The following is a 22,860-nucleotide window of genomic DNA, read 5'->3' on the forward strand; positions in this document are numbered from 1 at the left end:
CCTCACCTCTCCTGGGCCTGCCTCTGAAGCTGCTCTGTAAGCCAGCAAACCATGCAGAATTCGCCTCTGGTAAGAGCTACTTAAAAGCACAAAGGTCAGGGCCAGCATTATATGTACACACTTAGGTCTCCCGTTTTTCATATTCATTCCGCAGGACCTACAGGTAAGTACTTCCCTGTACAGAATTACTACATCTTTTTAAGGGAGAAGCTGAATTTAGGTAAGAAAAATAACTAGTCTTCGCTGTTTCATCTGAAAAATAGGGAAGCATTAAAAAATGTTTAGTAACAGAGGCATCGTAAACACAGCCTAAAATCCTCATTCTCAAGTGCTTCTTACATATTAATATATTTAAATATAAAAGCAAAACTCACGAATTTGAGCTGAATTTCTTAAACAAATGTCCTTTCCACAATTTCTCCCCTTAAGTCATAACACCCAAGGAAAGAAAAAAAAAAAGTGGGGAGGTGGCTAATAATAGCCCAACAGCCTGTTTCCAACTAGTTTTTCCATCAACCATTTCTGATTAGGTTTTAGTCTAGCAGCTTTTATTTCGTTCTGAAAAGATCAAAGCAAGAAGGTTTTTTCTATTAATTCTTGATTGAAAATGAAAATAGAGGCCCCAGTTATGGCCTAGTGATTTGAGGGGTTGGACTTTTAAATCAATAAGACAATAAAAACTTTTTTTTCCCCTAGTTTCTGTTTTTGATAATCCTATTTCTGGAATTATGATGCTTTAAGCTACTTCCCATCGCTTATGGAGTCTTGTGTGGCATGGAAAGTCAGCATACCTTACTGGATTTAGAATTAAAATTGATATGTCCCGTCATTTCATTGCATAAAGTAGCTTGAAATGTAGTGAGAGAAACAGTCATCTCCAGTTATAGAGCCAGGCAGGCATCAGAGGCACTTAGTTTTATATGCCATCATTTTGTACATCATATGTAAAAGAAGTTCATAACAAATTTTAGGAGAAGGTGGAAAATCAGTGTGTCAGCTCTGACCTCTTTTTTTTCCTTTACACACATAGCATTGGTTTTACTTAGTCTTCAATGTTGATTTACTGTAGGTTCTATGAAATTTTAGCACTGTTTTTTTAAAAAATTAAATTAAATTAAATTTTTAAAAAAACATCTTTATTGGAGTATAATTGCTTTATAATGGTGTGTTAGTTTCTGCTTTATAACCAAGTGAATCAGCTATACATATACATATATCCCCAGATCTCCTCCCTCTTGGGTCTCCCTCCCACCCTCCCTATCTCACCCCTCTAGGTGGTCACAAAGCACCGAGCTGATCTCCCTGTTAGCACTGCTTTTTTAAAAAAATGTGATCCATCCTAAACCTACCATGCCAGACATTAGGTTTTATATACCAAGTGCTTTTCCTCATTTATTTTTCATTTTTTGCTGCACATTTCATACTTGGACATTGTTAGTAACGGTAATCGTATTTACACTTTAACCTAGCTGATCTTTTCTAATATTTGTGCAAAACAATCTTCCTATATCCTCTCCTGAATTAAAGCAGATTTTCAAACTCATTTTTTCTGCTCTTCACAGAATGCAGACACATTCTGCTAATCCAAAAGCTTTCCGATTTGCCACTAACTTCCTGTTTGAGCAGCCCTCACGGAACATTCCACTTTCAATTTATAGTTCCCATCCAAGATTACCTTTATTTTTTTCCTGGGTGAAAACCAGTACCAAGCGTTACTCATACATTTAAAATGATGCTCCATGTAAGTGACCTTAAAATGCCCCATATGTCTTCATTTAACAGACATCTATTCACTCTTCCACGTCCTTTGACCACATGCTGCCGATATATGGGGTTCCTTTCCTAAATGGTTTCCACTTATCCAGATCATTAGCAACTTGCTGTGCAATGAAACCATACAATGTTTGCTTTTAAAAATTCTTTTCTCTCCCCACCTCCCTCACATACACACACACACACACATAGGGGTAACTATTTTCCTAGACTAAGTTTTTTATTCACCTCCTTTCTGTCCCTTTCTGCTTCTCCCCTTCCACCCTGATATACCACCATAAAAAAAGACAAGAAAACAGACAGACAAACAAACAAAAAGAGCCATCACAAAACTACACAACTATTACTTTCCAGGGAAGAAAATAATATTTATTGAGCATTTACTGAGTGCCAGGAACTTAACATACATGATCGCATTTTAATCCCACAAAACATACACAGAGCAGTGAAAAAATTAAGGCTTTGAGGTTAGACTTCCAGTTCTGCTACTTAGGAAATGAGTGTCCTTGTGTAGTTATTTAACTTCTCTATTTCCATCATAAAACTTCAATTTTATCATCTCCCAAATGGAGGAAGTATTACTTTCTTTACAGGGTGGCTGTGAGGCTTAAAAACTGTTTTACGTAAAATACCTGTATGTGGGTGATGCTTAAGGAATAGTAGTTGTTATTCTTTGCATACCCATTTCACAGATGAAACTGAGGCTCAGAGATGAAACAACTTGCTTAAGAAGGTAAATGAGTTCTAAATGATAAAAATGAGACGCAAGCTCACTGGGGACAGCTGCTTCTAAAGGCTAAAGCCTGCGGCCTCTATACACATACTGCTCCCCCCGACAGTAGGTAGAACAGGGCTGCAGCTGTTTAAGCTATGTCCAGCCCGAGGACCAGACCTTTCAGGGGGTGTCTCCCTGCTGGGGAGGCCCAGCCAGAAGTTTGTTAACCTGAGGAACTGATGTTTTAAGGAAAGAGGGAATCAGCAAGAAGAGCTCAGCCAGTTTCAACAAACCCTTCACTGTCAGAGGGAGGTCCCTGAGCACAGCATGTTTTAGTCCTGTCTCCCAACAAGCCTCCCACGGGCATACAGGTGACTCTCTGGGAAGCTGAGTGACATCCTCTGATGGCCCTCTTACAGAGCAGCCTAGAAGGGCACAGGGCCTTTCCCCTGTCGAGCGCAGAACACAGCATGGCTTTGATCACCGTGACTCTGTTGTGAAACAACTCTGGCAAGCAGGCAGACTCACCAAAAAGGGCAAAGGGGAGACCTGAGGCCATGCAGGTGAGGTTCCCGGCAAAAATGGAGCACTAGGTAGAAGTGGCAACCTCCAAGCTGTGGGCTCCGAAGCCCATTCACCCTCACTACGGATCATCAGGAGGATTCAAGGAACCTACCTGTGTAGTTACCTGGACTTCCTTGTGAGCACACCTGAGCTATAGGGTAAATGTATGCAGGAAGGCAGAGCAGCAGCAGTGCCTGGAACCCGGCAAATATGGGTCACAACTGTCAAAGGGACGCCAGTGGGCTCACCACTTGGTAATATCTGCAGAAATTCACATTACACTTACAATTCAAAGGATTAAATAAGAAATACATGTTTGCCAAATAGCTTGAAAATAAATGGTATAGAATCTGTATGGCTTTAATTCAACTCAAAGAATTCAACCATTGAGAACTCAACCATTGAGAAAAGAGAATACTACATGTTTAATAACTGGTTTCTAACATCCAAAGGACATTCTGAGGGCCCACTCGGTTTAGCTTCCAACCAAACTCACACTTTACACTGGCTGCTTTTACTGTAGCTTGAAGACGTAGTCTCCAAATCTAATAGAAATTTCTGTATCTATTCAGAGCATGGGGATAAGGCAAATGAGGTACAGAAATGACAATTAAGAGTCTAAAAATACTGTTTGAGCCTTTCTTTGAAAATTCTCGCTGCCTTCTAGGTAGGTCTGTCCCGCTGCTCCCTGACCATGCTCACCTGGAGAGATGCCGTGCACTCTATCTTTCCGAATGTTCGGGAAGGATCTAGACATGTTCATGAAGAGCTCAGGGATGTAGGTTAGTGCTTTGTTTGGTTCCACTTTGCTCTACCATCTCTAGCTGTCCTTGCAGATTCATGGCTATGCTCGATCTTGTCTTGGAAATGTTTTTTCTTTTGCAACTGGGTGTCTCATAGGTGTGGGCCTTCAGTCAGGCAGCCACAGACACATCTTTACCACTACCACCCTCATTCATTCATTCAGCAGAAACAGACTGAGCACCCACTGTGTGCCAGGCCCTGGGCTGGCCTAGGGTATGCATGGAGAACAAAGCTGACAGGGTCCCCGCCCTTGTGGAGCTTAGAGCCACTGTATCCTCTCCTTCCCTCCCCCAGCAGCAACTCTGGGTTAAAAAGGAACCTGTCAGTGTAACATGAGAAAATGAAAGAACACCCAGCAGCGAGCCGGCAGGGTCTCATCGTGGAAGTCCAGGTCTGCCTGCAGCATGGTGTGTGGGTCCACACCAGCCCGACTTCCGTGGGGAAGCACGGTCAGCACTTCCTTCTCGGTGCATGTGCCCGGGGCTGCCTTGTCTCTCAACTGCTCCGTGGTGCTTCAGAGGGAAATAGCCATGTACACCCGATACTTGCCCCTCTAACGTGTGTGCAGAGGAAACGGAAGTTGTCGCCATGGAACAGAAACACCAGAGGAGCTGATCCATGTCTTATGACGCACAGGTATAGATCCTCATTTTTTAAACCCTAGGCTCTGGAGCACACCGTGCAGAAGATCATTCTTTTGTTCTGTCCCCCCAACATCCCATTGTCCCCCCGCTTCAAGCACCCCATCACTGAAGCCTGAGAGCTCCTGAGAGGACTGGCCTGGATTTCTGTGTGTCCTTTTTGCAACTAGATGGGAACAGCCAAGGCTTCTAAGTGGCCACTTCCTGAGTTGCCTCAGGTCAAGGAGTAGAGTGACATGTGCGGTTACTAGGATATCCCAGCTCAGCCTCAAGAGCTCAGCAAAGGAAGGCGGGATTCTAGTCCTATTTCTCCCCAAACTAACTTTGGGCAAGTCGCCTTTTCTGCCAAAACTCGACCTTGGTTTCTTCTGTCAATAGGAGGCAACACCAGGCAGCACTGTCACGACGTACAAGCACTTGTAAATGCTGGCTAGTATTAATAATTATTATGAATACATGCCCTTTGCCTTTGAATTGTTTAGAATTGGTTTTGAGTTTTAATTATTTAGAATTGTTGTGAAGCCCAAAGGAGATAACACATGTACAAGCTCTCTAAGTGAAATATATCATCCAAATAGAAGTTTACTATCGTCGTTTGCTAATTGAGTTGGTCTCTCAGAATGTGCAGGCAAAAATTTAAATTATGCCAATGGCTGATATTAAGCGTAACTGAATGCCCAGGAACACTTCTATACCCCTCTCCACATTCGTCTATACGACCACCACCAACACATCAGCTAAAGGCACACGACAAGCAGGCGGAAAGGTATGAGTTGCCTCCAACGTCCTAAACTCCACATAAACCAGCTTTTGCCAAGGTATGTACTGATATGGCTAGCAATGGGAGGTAGGAAGCAGGCGGACAGGGTTTGCTTTCTCCTTTTCCAAATAAACAGCGCGGTTGTTAAACCAGAAATGAAGCTGATCCCGTGCAGCTTTCAGAGCAGTCAGCTGCATTCTGAGGCAGGCGAAAATGTAAACAGAGCCTGTAATTCTAGAGCAGGACAGACCCGCCACAGGTTTCAGAATGGGAGAGTCCGTGGGCCTCACGCCAAGAAAAATGAAACGTTAGCCTGGGCCCTGGAACAGAATCATGTAGAAGGAGAGTGCGTATTTGTTTAACACACACACACACAGACCTGTTTCTGTGCCAATACCTTCCTGAGCCCTCCTGAAGAAAAGCTGGAATCCCTGAAATCGTGGCACAGAATCAGTCTTGTTCATGCAGTCCTGTTCTTTAGTGTGAAAGGACTTTCCTGCTGAACGTGGAGATGTTTCTTTCTTTTCTTCTTCTTCTTCCCTTTTTTTCTTTTTGGCCCAAGTTAATTACTAAGTATGACTTGAAAATAAAATAAATGAGCCCATTCCACCCATCCCCAGATCTGAATTCTATCATGAGTTGCCAATTGGTTTTCTCATCCCCTCACTCAGTATCTGCTGTTAATTTTTTCGCTATTGCAAGAACTTGAAGACTGTCAGCGAAATACATGATGCATTACAAACCTTACAGTTGGAAATAAAAATATCTGACGCTTTCTGAAGGGTAAGCTTACAGTACCATTGTGCTGATCAGAACAAGGAAACGTGAGCAACCTTGTAGCTGTTTGGATGCAAACACAATTATAAAGGCTGCAGAGAGTGGAATCAATGCTTAACTCCCACTTTGAAAAACGCTGAGAAAATTACATCTGAAGGAATGGACAAAGTCAACATGTTGATGATCCAAAATGAGGGGGAGAGAGGAAGGAAAAAAAAAAATACCCTGCACACACTTCCTTTGAAAATGCAGCTCAATGGACTTTCTCTTGCTATTTCAGCCATTTTAGAATTACACTGCCTAGGCTCGATCTAATTTTCCTGCTGCAGAAGTTAAGGCACTTCCTCTACAATTACTAAATCTGACAAATTACACCTGGGTCTACTCTAACATGAGAAAGTGTGCTCTTTGTTCCTGACCCCTTGGTCAGCGTAGAGATCAAATTCCTGGACATTGGAAAGCCCTGCTCATATTCATTAAAAGTCACAGGAGACTAGCTCTGCGTTTCTGTTCAGGAGGGGAACAAGGTGCACTGCTGAACAATACAACTGCCACACTCAGGTCGGAGCAAGACAGACTTTTTTTTTTACTTTTTGTGGCCTGGCTGCCGATCCGTTTGCACCTGGATTTTTTTTTCTACGTAAGCATCTTAGTAGCCAAAGAGCAACTGAAATCAGAAAAAAGAAGGGGCTAGTCGATTTTTAAATGCCCAGTCCCACGAGTGAGCTTATGGAAATCTACTTGCACTAAAATGCTGGCTACAGATCCAGTAACCAAAGATACAGAGATGATTTCAAAACGCCACCTCCCCTCCACCCTGACCAGACAAGCAGTGAATTAGCACAAATATCAGTGGTTGATATTTGACAGATTAGAATTTTGTCTCCTTTTTCTGACCACAGTCAGCCTTTGGAAAAGACATTTTTGGGATCAAAAGTTGAAAGTGATCACGAAAGGAGATCAGGAAGCACCTCGGTGGCAAAAAATCAACACAAGGAATACAAGAAATCCACGAGCTGTGCTGCTATGAGAGCAAAGTCCTGGGCAGATCTAACTGCTAGGCCACACAAGACCCTCTTCTGTCCCCCAGAGAGGGAGGGAAAAGTGTAATAGGAGAAGTTAAGAAAAACTGTGACTGAACTGTTAGTCCCATGACAATACATCACGCCTGACTCCTTTCTTCACGATTCTTGGAAGAATGAGGTGCCGAAGGAATACATACAGAAGCCACAGAACCGGGTGGAAGGCCTCCTGAGGCCGGGCTGCCCCTTGAGAACGGGTCAACTCTTGCCTTCCTTCCAAGGGAGCACCTTTCTTCCAGGATAAGGCACCCCATTTACAACTTCTTCAGTGTAGACCGTTGGATTTTCCCAGACCCAACAAACCACATCCAAACCCTCTTCTTTGCCAATCTAATTGGCACGACAGTGTGCTCCAATTGCAAACACACATGACTGCTCAGGATTGTTGTAAGTTATTTTCCACATACAAATTCCTCCTAAATTGTAAGTTAGGAGACCCTGCGTTAATTCTCTCTGGTCTTTAGGAAGGTTTTTCAGCGGTGCTACAAGTTATAAACATGTAATGAATATGAGCTAATACACCTTGTTTAGAGTGAAACTGAGTCACAATCCACATTTTGTAAATACATGAGTTAACGAGCTCTCTCCCTGGTCAGACAGCAATTACTTAAAAAAAAATTTTTTTTTTTGATTGAAGTCTAGCTGATTTACAAAGTTGTGGCAATCTCTGCTGTACAGCAAGGTGACTCAGTGATACACATATAGACGTTCTTCTTTTATATTCTTTTCCATTATGGTTTATCACAGAGATGGTAATTACTTTTGAGAAACCTGTGACAGGATGGAAATCCTTAGTATCAAGGTTCTTATTTTGATTTCTGTTTTTAAATGAAAACCACTAGCAATATCAGTAAATCAGAACTTAATATTCCCTCCAGAAAAGTTACAGGAAAAGCATGGAAATCAAAGTTAAAACCATTCACATTATTTTGGAGTTGGAGTATCTGATGGGTTACTAAGCAGATGTCCACCTATGTGTGAATCTTAGGATGGAAAATCCTTATGTCTCATAGGAGACGAGTAGCAGCTCTAGTATAAATTCCACCCCCCCCAAATTTGCTTCCAGTCAAATTCTTAATAGTGAAAGAAGCTAAAAATTGTACAAGATATTAAAATAATCAAGCATGCCCGCAACTATGTACGCTCTTTAAAGATTCTAATTTTGGTGACTATTGAAGTGAGTGGCATCAGAGAGAAAGTGGGGCAGACCTCACTACCCCTGTTTTACAAAATAGAGAAGGGATTTGTTGTGCAATCAGCAGAGACTGAACTAAGGCTAGAAGCCAGCCCATCTGACTCCTAGTGCAATTGTCTCCATGTGAAGGTGGACAAAGGTACAAAGTACATTGGAAACACCAACCCTGCTACATCAGTAATAGCTAACACTTATCCAGTACTTACTCTATGCCAGGAAGTCTTCTGCATGCATTAACTCACTTATAACAACCATGAGAGAGAAGTAATATTGCTATTTCTCACTTTAGAGATGAGAAAACGGAGGCATGGAGACATTCAGAAAAATGCCCAAGGTCCCAAGGCTGAATAAATAAGTAGTAGAAATGGGAAAATCTGTTCTCCTTGCATAGAAATGCTAACATAGGCATTCCTAAAGCAATGTTCAGATTACAGCAGTTCTGAGAATATTATTTTTTTAACTATTTTAATTATTATTTTTAAATATTAATTTTCATCATAAAAATATGACAAAATTGCAATTTCCTCTTCATCAACCCCTGTATTCTTGGTAAAAAGACAAAGTATCAACAATTCCTATGGGTGAGATAAATTCCATTTAAAGATCTCCCTCATTGTAAAAAGAAAGGAAATAGTTCAAACTTTCTAGAAATCCCAGTAAACTGTGTGTAAAAAACAACTTCAGGGTAACATTTTAGAAGACTAATGCTGAGTGTTTTCTTGACTTTACCAGTTTCTCCAATATTAAAATAAAACATTTTGAATGAGATCAATCCAGTTCAGACATAAACTTTGTCCGAAGTTTGTACCACCACCAAAACCAAATTACGCCCCGTTACTTCCCATGTTGGAACTATTATGTTTTGTTATTTCTTGAGATGCTACACGATCTGCCTCGGAATTCAAAATCACTCCCTCATGCATCACAGCCATAACCTGGTTGAGCTAAACTCTATCCTAAACAGATCTGGACCTGTTCAGATAATGGAGGAAGCTTGCTGTCATCACACCAACCACCGTCAATCCAGGGAACCTCTGAAAGCCCTGTCTGTTCAGGAATGGGCTTAAATGTTCTGGGCTCTGAAGACTTTTCAAAAATCAACTTAAATCATTGAAAAAATCATCTCAACTCCAAGTAGAGCTTCTCTACCAATTAGAGGTCATTTCTCAACTACTGCATAGTCATTAAGAAGTGAGCTGTGAAGTTGAAAAAGCGCTCTCTCTCCTGCCCTTTACCCAGAAATGCTGATATCGACATCCTACATTACCCCAAGATCAGCTTTCAGATTATTGCTTGAGAGGGCTAACTTCTGCTGTTCGTTCTCTTGCCCTTTACCACCTTGTCACATATAAAAAGAACTAATTGACGTGCATTCATAAAGCTGGATATAAACACTGCAGATTATAACCACCAATTACCACAGCACTACCACCACCACCTCAGGCATACCATGTACCCTGCAGCAAGACTGAAATTAGGATGCTACCACTTAGAATCCGTGCGATTCTTGAGCAGTTACTTAACCTTTCTGTGCCCGAGTTTTCCCATCTGCCAGATGAGGATCACAATAGTGGCTGTCTCTTAAAGGTAGCTTGAAGAAAATGAGATAATAGGTATAAAGGACCTAGTGCCTGACATTTGGTTAAGTACTCAATTAAGAGTTCAGAATCACGGTCAGGTTGATTTTAAACGGAAATATACTTCCTGTATCCACTCATCAGTCCTTCTGGACTGATGAAAACCAAATTTGGCTAGAAAACCAAATGACAGGAAATATCTCAACTTTCTCTTTTACAGAAGACAATCCAAACTGTTGAGTGGGGTGGCCAATCTGAATTCACTCTGTCCTTTTCCAGCCTTATCCGCAACTCCTAAGGCAGGACTGGGATACTTTTCCAGGTTAAGTGAGTAAAGATTAGTTTTTCTGCTCTCTATACACACAGGGCTCTCAAAAAGTAAGAAAGCAAATAAAGAAAAATCCAAGACTCCTCTGCTACTGATCTTCTGATCTAACACTCCCATTTTAGAGATGAAAAAACTGGCTCTAGAGGCTAAGTGACTTGCTCAAGTTCCCATAAATATCTCGTGGCAGAGCTAAGGCCTCAAAAATGGTAATTGTTATTCTAAGCAAATCACCAAGCGCTCTTCTCAATCCATTGCAAACATCACCTAATTTAATCCGCATAATAACCCTCTAAAAGTAGGTATTATTTTCACTGAGGTTCCTTCTCTATGAATTAACTTCTTCAAATCCAGACAGCTGGCAACTGACAGAGCCAAGGTCAGAATGTTTCCTTGTCTGGTCCCAAGGAATACACGCCTGCTTCGAGTTTTCTAGAGCTGAGAATTTCAGTACTGAGAATTCTAGGACTGAGCTCTCAACCGGTAACTTCCAAACTGTCTGTGCTTCAGTCTTGTCTGGGGAGCTTTAAAAATACAGGTCACTGGGCTCCACCTCAGGAAGGAGAATCAGAGTCTCAGGGGGATATGGCTTCAAAATCTGTATTTCTTCAGAGTTGGTCAGGTGATTCTGATGTGTAGCAAGATTTGAGAAACTCTAATGTAAGCAAGATATTTTATGAGTGCTTCCAATGTAAAACGAGAAGGGAACGAGTCACGTAGGCTGATGGAATGTTCAGAGTGGCTGAATCTGCATGAAGGGTAACACAGTGAGCTTCCACCAAATCCTTCTGTGTCCCACAGACACACATGCAGCCCCGGTCGCACAAACAGACACGTATCTACCAAAGCCATGCTCCCGTTGACCTTGCCTAAAGAAATCTGCATCACAATGAAAACAACAAGCATCGTGTTTTGCAGCAGTGCCGAAATATGTGTTATGTTCTAAATACAGCCAAAAGGTTTCTCTTCATCTTTATCCTTTTGGTTTAAGGCACCTAAGCCAGAACCATGCTTTCTGAGTGCTGAGCTAAAAAAAACAGAGGGGAAGACTGTTGGAATGAACACTTACCAAGGTGCACCGTATATCCTGAATCCCTTCACTGTTACCTCCGAGTCTTGTAAGTAAATACTGTTTGTCAGGAGGGACTGAACGTTGTCAAAGTCCTCTGGTTTCAATTTGGACACAGAGGGGAAACGGTAGTAGTCCTGTTTAACAAGGTCTGCCATGAATTCCTTATCAAATGTCAGTTCATGATTCCCAGCAATCACTATTTTATATTCATAGGGCAGGTTTCCTGAAATAAGAAAAAAAAAGCACCAATTAGCATGTACATTTCCCATCACGAAGTACAACTGCAGAGACTGCGTGGTTAGCAGACAGTATCCCCAAATGAAATAGCTCACGCATTCCTTTCTATTTCCATGGGAACCGAAATTTATGACGACTTTTTTATGCTAACAAAAATGACAATAAACGGGAGATAGGAAGCTGCTCAGAAGCTAAAAAGCTACTGAGGAGACATTAAGTTTGCTAGTTTCATTTCCCTTTTCTGGCTGCTACAGAGTCACTGTGATGAATCCACACTGTGACGAATCCATACTTTATAATTATCCAGCAAAAAGTACTTTAATCACGAGCCTTAAAAAGGTCTGGACTTGGTTTTGACCCTTAAAAAATAAGCCGACCAACTATTCTTAACAACTCAGATAACTGCTAAGATTTTTTAGTGTAAGCTTCATACAAAAGACATGGCATAGCCAAGCACTTCACAATTTACATAAATGAAAGGAACTACACGGTACAATTGCATACGGCAAGTTAAAGTTTACCTTTTGGCTTGCGAATAAAAAGAACATTAAGAATGGCCCCCTGATTAGAAGGCTAAATTTCCTCCCGTTGGGGTGGGAGAAGAAACTGTAAAGCTTAACCCCCTTTTAATATTTATGGTATGGAAATGTGAGTTCTCCATGTGTGTTTTTTATGCAGAAGTTTCCCGATCAAAATGAGATAATTCTGGGAAGAAGAATGAAAGCTATAAAGGAAAACCCAAACACCAGACTTCTGCATAGATTTATAATGTTTGAATAAAGTACGGACCATACATATTAATAACTCACCGTGATGCTATAAGAACCAAAATCCAAAGGGAGATAGTGCCGGGCAGCTGCCCCCATCCTGAAATTAATGCCTTTTTCTCTTCTTTGTCATTATCCATCCCTCAAGCCTCGCCACTGGGCAGGGGCTCGTTTTATTTTATTTCATTTTATTTGGACGAGGAAAAGGGCGGGACGATGGTGCCTATAATTCCAGCTTCCTGAGACTCCTAGGTCCGATGCAAAATTAATGTTGCCTGCTATTCCAGGAAGAATGAAAGTTACCACTAGCAGGAAATGGGATACATTTGTTGTAAGAATTGGTCCTTACCAGCAAGCCAGAATCAATGATTCAATTAATGGAGCTTATAGTGGGGGAGAGAATTATACTGTTTGGAAGGGAAGGCAAGTTTTGTCATAGGCCCACTTGGATTTCAGCAATGCAAATTGCTGAAAAATTGTATAAAAATTATTAAATTTTTAAAATTTAATAAAAGTATTAAAATTGTATATATAGCATGTGGGTTAAGGGGGAGACTTAGGAGAGAGGTGAAAGCAGTCAGAAAACAACACTGCAGAAAGACGAAACCGAAAACATTGTGGCCAAGCATCAATAGATATCCTTGATTATTAGCCCACAATGCTCTGTGAAATGCCTTTGGCCTCAGTTATTTGCAAGGCTACAGTGAAGAGCTCATAGAAAATAGGAAGCCTCTCTTAAATGCATGCAGAGTTTATAATCTGCACTAGCATAAGGCAATAAGACTGTGATGTATGTTGCAAGCTACTTGGATAGAATGATATTTTGCACAACTCCCTGCACTTAAAATACAGATGAAAGATGTATTAAGAAGGCTGCAAATTCCCAGTACTGCACATGCTGGAAGTTTTTGAGATGCCCCACAGTTTCAACATCATGGCTCTGTGAACACACTGGCCTGATACTGCATCCCCAGACTCACCTGTGCTCCCAAGGCCGGAACGGGCTGAAATGTTTTCCTGGACAGTAATCTGCTCCAAGGCAGGTCCTACCTGCGTGAACCTTTGAGCAACTCTATTTGTACAAGTCATGCTTTAGCTGCTGGTCCTCCTCTAATCATTCATGATGATGGACTCGCTGTAAACCCTGTCTTTATGTACCACTGCTCTTGCAAGAGGCCTTGGCTTCTTGTTTTTTTCCATTTCAGAGATTTGGTTCAGGGATGGAATGGGTGAGATGGGGAAACAAGGTGAAGGAAGTACATTTCTCCCCTTCAGATCAGTTAAGAAGAAAAAAAAAAAAAGTAAAACTGCTGCAAAGTAAATCTTTCTCAGGAAGGCAGCCTCTTCAGTGTCTTTTAAATCAAATTTTGGAGACTCAGCATAAAGAAGTAGCCACCAAAATGAACAGCCACAGAAAATCGTGATGATATTTACGCATGGCCAACAAACTCATCTCTTTCTGAGAATCCAATAGTAGTTTCCAAGTTCCGTCCTCTGTTACCTATGTTATGAGATTGTCTGACATATTTTTTTTGCTGAACTGACCTTTCATCTAATCTGCCAACCTTTGTGTTTTATATGCAAACTGTCCTGTTACTTGATGGCATTTTTGGTTTTTTCCAGACTAGATTAATTTGGAAGGCTCTCTAACTTCTCGTTATTCAAATAGCATTATTTTAAAATTGTCAGACAAAGAGGTGCCTGCCTTTATCCATTTTATTCAGATCAGGCCATCGAAGCTGACCTGCCTGAATAAAAAACCAAGGCCGTAGTGCAGTTATTCTAATGTGGAAAAATTCTTGCTTTGAATGACCTAAAGAATTCTACCAACTAACCAGTTCTATCTTTCCTAAGACACAGTATATGTTCTATTGGTAAGATACAAGATTATTTTAGGTGGAATAGAGATGAACTTCTGACAAAATGTCAAGTAGTTTTGTATGTTCTAAAAATGCATATTTGGAAAAATACAACAATGCAAGTAATGATATATGGCTTCATTTTTCACTTCTATTTTCATTTTTCTATTTTCGTATATAAATTAAGAGATGATTCAAAGAAAACTATTGAGCAAATAATAACACAGATAATTCACAGATATGGCAAAGTGATGACTAGCAAGTGAATGAATGTAATTTGGGAAACTAGCCCATCAATCAGTTCAGTTTAGAGCTACTGATCATAAGTAAGACGATAAGCTCTTGGAGGCATCAATTAAGTCTTATTCAAATCTGTATCTCCTACTATATCTATATCACATAAATAGATGCTCACTTAAAACTAATGGATAATGGAAGTCAGCTGGGTCCTCCCTGCTATTCTACAATTCTAATCACCCTATTCTCTTGCCACTGCCTATTCCCTAAGCCGCTATCACAAAACTTTTCCAGGTTCCTCTCTAGGTTCCAGGCTCCTTTTGACTCTGCACTTAGCATACAATACGTCCTCACCTCAAGAGAGACTCTCTTCATTTCCTTCTCTTCACTTTCCGATCACTGTTTACATCTTCTCATCTTTCTAATAATTGGCCTCTTAATCCATTTCCTGCCACTGGCACTTTAATTTTTCAGACAACTCTCTACGATATTTTGGGTGTCTTTATTTCTCCTCCTTAGTGAGTTTATGTTTACCCACCCCAAGAAAATAAAAACAAGCAGCTCTTCACTCACACACACACACACACACACACACACACACACACACACACCTCAAATGCAATCCTAAACCATCCCTAACCTTACTTCTTCTTTGAGATGTTTCCTCATTTTATTTCTAAACTTCTGGAAGGAGGATTCTAGAAGCTTGCAGCTGGTATGCCAAATTCAGCCCACAGATGTATTATAGTGGGCCCTCAACTGTGTTTTATTTTATTTTCTTAGTTGAACTAACATTTAGAAATCAGGAAATATCACACCAAAAATTCAGGGTTTCTGGCTTCTTTTGGAAGATAAAAAAATCAGGCGATACTGACCTCAGTCTGCTGCAGACCTCCTCATTCCCTGTTACTTCTCACACCTTGGCCCACTGATCACGACTGTGTTGCCTGATGGGCTACCCTACTATTAGAATCGGCAACTTAGACATAAATGGCTACTCAGAATGTACCCAATGCAATCTGCCTTTGTTTCTGTACTCTTCCAAAAGCTTCCCTGAATGTCAATAAAAACCTCCTAAAAACCAAAGCCAAGCCTTTTTCTCCATCCTCATCTCCATGGATGTCTCCGCAGTGACATCCCTGTCTGACAAAGCATCTCTTCCTGGATTAGTGATGCTGGACTCTGCCTTCTCCCCCTCCCTCTCCGGTATTTCCTTTCCTCTCTTCTTCCTCAACTCCCTTTGCGTCCCACCTCATTCTCAGCTGACCCATTACACTTTCCCTCTTCATCTTTAATTCTATGAATATTATTTAATATTTTCTTACTGCATGTGTCACACTTCTATTCTCTGCAATTTAATTTTCAAATTTTTAAATTTTATTACAACTTAAACTGTGGAGGCAGCAAGAGGGTAAGAGTGCGGCCTCTGCAGGCTTCATGACATGTTAGCTGTATGACCTTGGACAGAGCCCTTATGTTCTCTATGGTGCGTTAGCAACACGGGGATAATAACTGCATCCACCTCATAGGTTGTGTTCAAGATAAAATGACATAAAGCTTCCAAAGCACATGTGTGGTATGGAGTAAATAATCAGCGCACTTTATTATTTTACTCCATTTTTTTAGTTTTACCCTTTGCATGTGACTTGTCTCCTCCTAGACTGTAAGGTCCTTGTAGGCATGGATTGTGGCTTGTGGTTCCTTGTTTGGCCCAAAGTTCCCAGTTCAATACCTTCCCATATGGCAGGCACACAATAAGTATCTGTTGAAGGAATGAATGAACCTCTGCAAGACTTACCAGGAACTTCCTAAAAAGAATTCCAGGAATGGGCTTGTCATCTTGAGCTATATGACAAGGCTTAAACCAGTACTGGGTTGTCCTCCAAGTTTAAGCCCTCCTGAATCGCTAGTTCAATTAAAAACAAACAAACACAGTTGGGGGCCAATTCTAATACATCTAATTTGGCCTACCAGCTGCAAGCTTCTGGAATTCTCTTTCCAGAACTTTAGCAGTGATATGAGGAAGCATCTCCAATCCAGTCTAGCCAAATCCTCTCCAATACACTGTTTTTAAACTGCAGTTTCTTCAAATACAAATGGGGCGAAAATAAAAATACTACCCCTAGGGTTTGATGCACATTAAACAATATACTGCATGTAAAGGTTTGCACAGTTTCTCACACTTTATCATCATTCAATAGATATTAGCTGTGTTATAATAATTATTATAATGATTGCCCTTCCCAGTTGCCAACCAAGAAAATATTAGTTTATCCACAAATTGGATCACACCCTGGTCACATTGCACAATGTCATTGCCTTCAAAGAAAAACATGTGGGGATGAAAAAGAAAACTTTGATTTTCCAAAGGCAGAAACTGGCATGGTCCAATGTATCCTTCAAATTAACAAAAACATTACCAGGGTCATTAAGATATCTGGATCTGAGGTGATGGTGGGTGGACCTACGAGGCCTTCAACCTATACACAATGCAAACCTAGCTGCCTCTGTCGAGATGCTTCTAACCTTGAAAATGTGTGCCCTCAACACATCACTGCTTTCCTCCTTCTAACATCCAGTTACCCATCTCTTCTAACATTTACTGATTGCCAAAAAATGGGCCAGGATCGGCCCTTCATTCACAAATGAATAGTGTAACCTGTGGTAAGTAACGCCCAGATTCTATTTCTCTCAAGAGTGACTACTCATTTGGAATATCCCTAATATCTTCATAGAATCAGATGAAGGTACTCTTCGATGAGTATATAGAGAGGAACAGAAAAAGAAAAACTAAGATCTTTGGCTATGCACATGTCTGATAAAGCTGTGACAACTTTAAAGCAGACACACAGCGGATTGTGTCAAGGTCAGCCTCCCTTCCTTCCCAAACTCTGGACATTTAATGTGTCACTTAAAGCGGCTCCCATGTTTCACACCCTGAGTGATTTGAAAGCTGTGCTCTGTAACCCTCCCCGGGGCTGGAGCAGGGCGATGTGAGGAAAGAGACAGGGGGGAGGGGAGGGGCCTGCTCCCATGTTCACCATAGCAGCACTGCTCTCCTTTATTTTACGATTTGGGGAAAGATTTGATTAGAAGAAAGTTAGCCCTGGCTTAAAAATATTAAAAAGAAAAATCACTGATGTATCCAATTCAATTTTACTAATGAAGAGAGTGAGTGCCAGAGAGGTGCTGTCACTTGCTAAGAAAAGTCACAAGTCAAGCTGGTGGCAAAAGTGGGACAAGAAAAGCTCTTTGCCTCCCCTGCTAGTATTCTGTCAGGTGAGCCCAAATCTTTTTTTTTTTTTTTGGACACATGATTTATTTATTTATTTATTTTTAACATCAGTATTGGAGTATAACTGCTTTACAATGGCGTGTTAATTTCTGCTGTATAACAAAGTGAATCAGCTATACATATACATATATCCCCATATCTCCTCCCTCTTACGTCTCCCTCCCACCCTCCCTATCCCACCCCTCTAAGTGGAGGTGAGCCCAAATTTTTAACAGCCTCATGGACTTTGGCTTAAGACCTATCTCTTACATGAGTCCTCCTCATACCACAGATGCTGGCTCAAGTTAGGCATTCCCCAAATGTTACTGCAGCTGTGGGTGCAGAAGCAGCACTATAGCTCCCAGAAAAATCTGGGAGCCTACCCAAGGAAGGGAAGGTCACAGACTTGAGAAGAAGGAAAAAAAGCTCCTTTGTCCATTGTCACGCAGAGTCCCAGAATTTAAAAACCTGTTGACTGTATTATGAGAAATAAGATGAGGCTTTGACAGTAGAATAGAAGTCCAAGGTAATAAACTAAAATGTCTACAGGGACCAGAGAAATAAGACAAAAATGTGAACTGAACTAGGTAGAAGTAAGAGAGAGTGGTGAGGACCAGGGCATGTGTGCATCAGCATTTTACAATAAACATATAGAAGCGCTCCTCTGGCCAAACACGATTCCTTGCTACCTTGCCCCGCACCCACCAATAAAAGTAATGTTCACCAAAATTATCACACAACTGCAACCTATTTTTAAAAATCATTATAGAATGTATTCCTCTCGAAAACTCAAGTTCATGTCAGATCAGAATCCAAGGTCATTCCAGAATACTTTCTTTTCCTGGGAATCTGCCTGCCACCTACTAGGAGTTGGCTCCTGCCCCACACTCTTCATTCGTCATGAATGGGGAGTATGGGAAATAGGGGCAACCAAAATGGCCATCAGGTTGTGACTTACGACAAATACCACCTTCACCATGCCCAATTTTTATCAGGGATCTGACAGGCAAGGTTAACTGACTGCTATCTCCTATTTATTTCTGCTAAAAACCCAGGGGGAAAAACCCCAGAGTACAATAGTAGTTCTTTGTGAAGGAGATCATCCCAAAGCAAACATGGCTTGCTGGGTTTCCTGGGTAAAGGAAAACCTACTTATACGAAGGTGACAAATTAATTTAAATATCTCCAATCTCTATGCACACTCCCCTCCATACTCGTAAATTCCAGACTTTGAAAATATATGAGGAAACCAAAAATATTTCTAGCATATCACTCACATAAAATAAAGCTCACTGTGTAGCAAGAAGAAAACAACACAGAGATAACAAGTCAGAAGAACCTGCAATGGCTCCCAGATGCCCAGGAAAATACAACTCACAGGGCACAAGCTTCAGGCTCCCCTTCCCTTGACAATGTGCTAGAAAAAATGAACTTTCTGAGATTCAAAAGAATAAAACAGATATATACTCAGACCTATTATCATGGGACTGTTATACACAAGAGATATATTGCAATTCAATCACATTTCTGAAACCTTTGGTCTGTGTGGGGCACTGTAGATGTTCCCTAATGCCAATGTTATAAAGGGACCTTGTTATAGCCCCAAGGTGGATAATAGAAGGCATTTTTTTCTGTTTAAGATTATTATTGTATTTTAATATCATGACTCCAACAGAGAGGGAAATGTTTAAACTCTTAAAGGTTCTCTATTCCACTCAGGACTAAATAAGAATAACTTGGGCTTGAAAATTGGCCAAGCAGAAAATTTTGCAGGAGGATGGAAGGAAAAAAAATAATACCAATGGCTATGAGGATGGAAGAATTATGAGGCTCTGGGATGGACTAAGGAGATGTGTCAGTTAAATTCCTTCCTGGATTGGGATTTGGGATTAGCAGATACAAACTATTATATATAGGATGGATAAAACAATAAGGTCGTCCTACTCTATAGCACAGGGAATTACATTCAATATCCTGTGATAAACCATAATGGAAAAGAATATGAAAAGGAATATATATATGTATAACTGAATCACTTTGCTGTACAGCAGAAATTCACACAACACTGAAAATCAACTATACTTCAATAAAAATTAAAATAAATTAATAAATTCCTTCCTTGATGACTGCTGGGGGCCAACAGCAGAGAAAGGCTGAGTCCAGCCTGGAGGTAGGGAGAGGGCTCTGAAGCTAGAAGCAGGTACAGCCCACCTTTTCCTGCTTTGCTCCCAGCACCTAGAAAAGTGCTTGACACATATTTGGTGCCCACTGCCTACATGTTAAATGAATGAATGGACCTCCAGCACTCCCTCTCGGCTCCACGGTTTTGCACTCACTTGCCTCAGCTGCAAAGCCACCAGAAACATTCAATCAGGGCAAGCTCCGTCTCTGACCTCAGTCTGTCCCCCGTCAGGCTCCATTAATTTTCACAAGTCCTGACAGCTCTAACGTTAATACTCACACTTGCTGATGGAGCCACACAGCAGGTTCAGACTGCTACCTTCTCCTCTGAAACTCATGCATTAGGGTTTCTTCCATGCTTGCAATGGGAAACCAAGTCTAAGAAATATTAAACACAGAAAACTATATTACAATAATGTCAAGGCTGAGCCGGAAACCCAGGAGAAAGTAAGGAATGCTGAGTGAACGCCCAGTGGTCTGCTGCAGGAATTAGGGCTAGTGTTAAGAAGCCACAGCTGAAATGCTCCCTCCTCCTCTTCAGCCTCCTCCATAAAAAGAATCACAAGGCATCAGGAGATGTTATAAGCCTAAATCCACAAAGTCCATCCCTCACCGGGGAAAGCAGACCCCCCTCTGGACTCGAGTAGTCACCAGTATACGGCACTGATGACAGGTAACGTGACTAAGAAGTGTAAACCACAAGGCCATTAGTACCCATAATTATTATGGACCTGGAAACATCTCAGAGATTTGAGTGCCACTCAGCAGCAGCTTGTTTGCATGCATTCTCGTCTCAACCATAACCTTATTCCAACACAGCTTTCTGCGACTTAACACACACAACACACACAAACACACACACATATTCATACACTTTACTACCACAAGGTATTAAAAATGAATGACAATCTCCTCCTTGTTTCCCAACTGAGTACCTCTAAGTTGCTTCCCAGACCAACATGGCATGTTCTATATGTAAAGCTGTGATGGTAACTGTCCAAGGAAGCATGGCTCCAATTATACTTGAGTAGTACCATCTGACTATTACTATGAACCATGGGTAGTCTCTTCATTGTTTATTTTGTCCAAACTCTTCCTCACAAATGAGAGCCTTGGCTTGTTGAAAAAGACTGATACAACAAATACAACAAATCTGATCTGAAACAATCAGACTATCTCCTCAAGACCCTTCAGTTGACTTCCTCAAGTTTCAGAAAACTGGATCCAAATCAGGATTTCACTGGATAGTCACAGGAAGAATTGGTAACAACATTGTCAAGTCTCATCTCAACCAGCCGTGTACATGTTTATATCACTGGAGCATAATAGAATGTAGAAATAATGGCATGATGGAGAGATCATGGGCTTTGGAGTCAGACAGATTCAGGACCAAGTTTCTGATTCTGTCACTTACTACCTGAGAAACTGAAACTCAAAACATGCTATTTAACCTTCATATTACTCATCAGAAAAAATAAGTATAATTGCACAACCTATATTACAGAGTGGACATGCAGACTGAGTGAGATTGATAAAGAACTTAATATAAAACTGACACATAAAGGACGATTATTATTATTATCATTATTTTTATCCTGTCTTTGTTCTGCATTGTAACTTCATTCGAGATAAGGGGTTCATCTCCTACTTCTTACCATCTTAAAAGAGTATTCAATGAGTATCTTTAACAAACTAGTAGTGTTGACTGACAAAGTCTATGGTGAGCTGAAAAACAATATGTTGGGATTTTTTTCCCCACAAAGCCTTTAAAAAAGCAACTAAGAAAAAGGTGTTCCTTCCAGCAATAATTACAAACCAAGTGGCAATTACTCTACTGAATAATCAGAGGAACAAATACAAATCCTATGTGTGTGCCTTTTAAACCATTAAGTATAGTAAAAGATCAAATAAAAATAATGCTGGCATAAAGGTCATCTTTAAAAAATAATAACAATTTTAGAGGCTTTTTAGATTCCCTCCCCACTTTAACCCCACAAGTAATAATAAAAAAAATCTTTTTGTAATAGCTACTATGATTTTTGCATGCTGAAACAATGTTTGGGCAGATGAATGCAGGATTTCAGTGTGCAGTGATTCCAAGGGGCTGGTCCACAGAAGCCAGAACAGAGGGTTGACAGTGGAAATAAAATCTCTGCCTTAACAGCGCCACTGGGGCTAGATGAAAATGGTCTTCTAGAACTTGATTAAAACTAAATTGAAAAAGAACATATTTGGCTAATATTACATTAGACTAAAATATAGAAATGAACCCTAATACTCTTGAAATCTAGTAAGAAAAAGCCATCTCAATTTCCAAACTTTCAAAAGCATCTTCTTTAAATGCATCACAGATGAATTTACCTGGTACTTTTGCCAATAAGCAAAACCAGATCACAGGTTTCAATCGGCTTATATTGGAAAGTGTGAGAGCAAATGCTAGAAAATGCAATTACTGCAAACAAACTCCATTTTCTCCCCTCTGAAGGGAATCTCAGAGAATATTTCATTGCCATCAAATAATATTTCTGAAAGCATCAATACACAATTCTATTTTCTTTTCAGAGTGCCCACTTGCTATATAATCTAATCCACTCTACGGATATCTTGAAATTTAGAAAAGAGTCTACAAAAAATGATATTACCTTGCACACACATTCTATGTCAATTTTAATAATTTGCACTCTGGACAGGAAGCCACATAGAGCAAAATTTAGGATCCAATAAAATCGACTTTTCCCATTTTATATTTCAAAATTTTAATGAAGCCTTCCAAGGGTAAAACTTAAGAGACATCTCTCAGGGAAGGTTATTTTGATCAATAGTGACAGTGATGAGATGGAGAGAACGAAGATCGCATTCCTCTTCCATTTTTGCTTCTCCCCCACCCCTCAGCTGGCAAAATTTTCTACTAAAAACTCCAGATAATCGGAAGCTACAAAGAAGACTTGCTGGGTAGTACGACATCATGAAGCCTCCTGCTGATAAGGTTTCGGTTTCATTGAAATACTAGTTCCAACAGT

At 40.6% G+C, this 22,860-nt stretch overlaps 1 protein-coding gene across 2 annotated transcripts in view; it reads right to left on the reverse strand.

Annotated features, from left to right (window-relative positions):
• Window positions 1-22,860, reverse strand: part of MPPED2 (metallophosphoesterase domain containing 2) — a 175,791-nt gene that overhangs the window by 75,545 nt on the left and 77,386 nt on the right. For both annotated transcript variants that reach the window (XM_033862658.2, XM_073808730.1), the window contains exon 4: window positions 11,283-11,508. In XM_033862658.2, the coding sequence (XP_033718549.1) occupies window positions 11,283-11,508 (226 nt within the window). The remainder of the gene's footprint in view (window positions 1-11,282; window positions 11,509-22,860) is intronic.

This window comes from Tursiops truncatus, chromosome 8, assembly GCF_011762595.2.
Source record: "Tursiops truncatus isolate mTurTru1 chromosome 8, mTurTru1.mat.Y, whole genome shotgun sequence".
In the NCBI taxonomy this organism is placed as follows: domain Eukaryota; kingdom Metazoa; phylum Chordata; class Mammalia; order Artiodactyla; family Delphinidae; genus Tursiops; species Tursiops truncatus.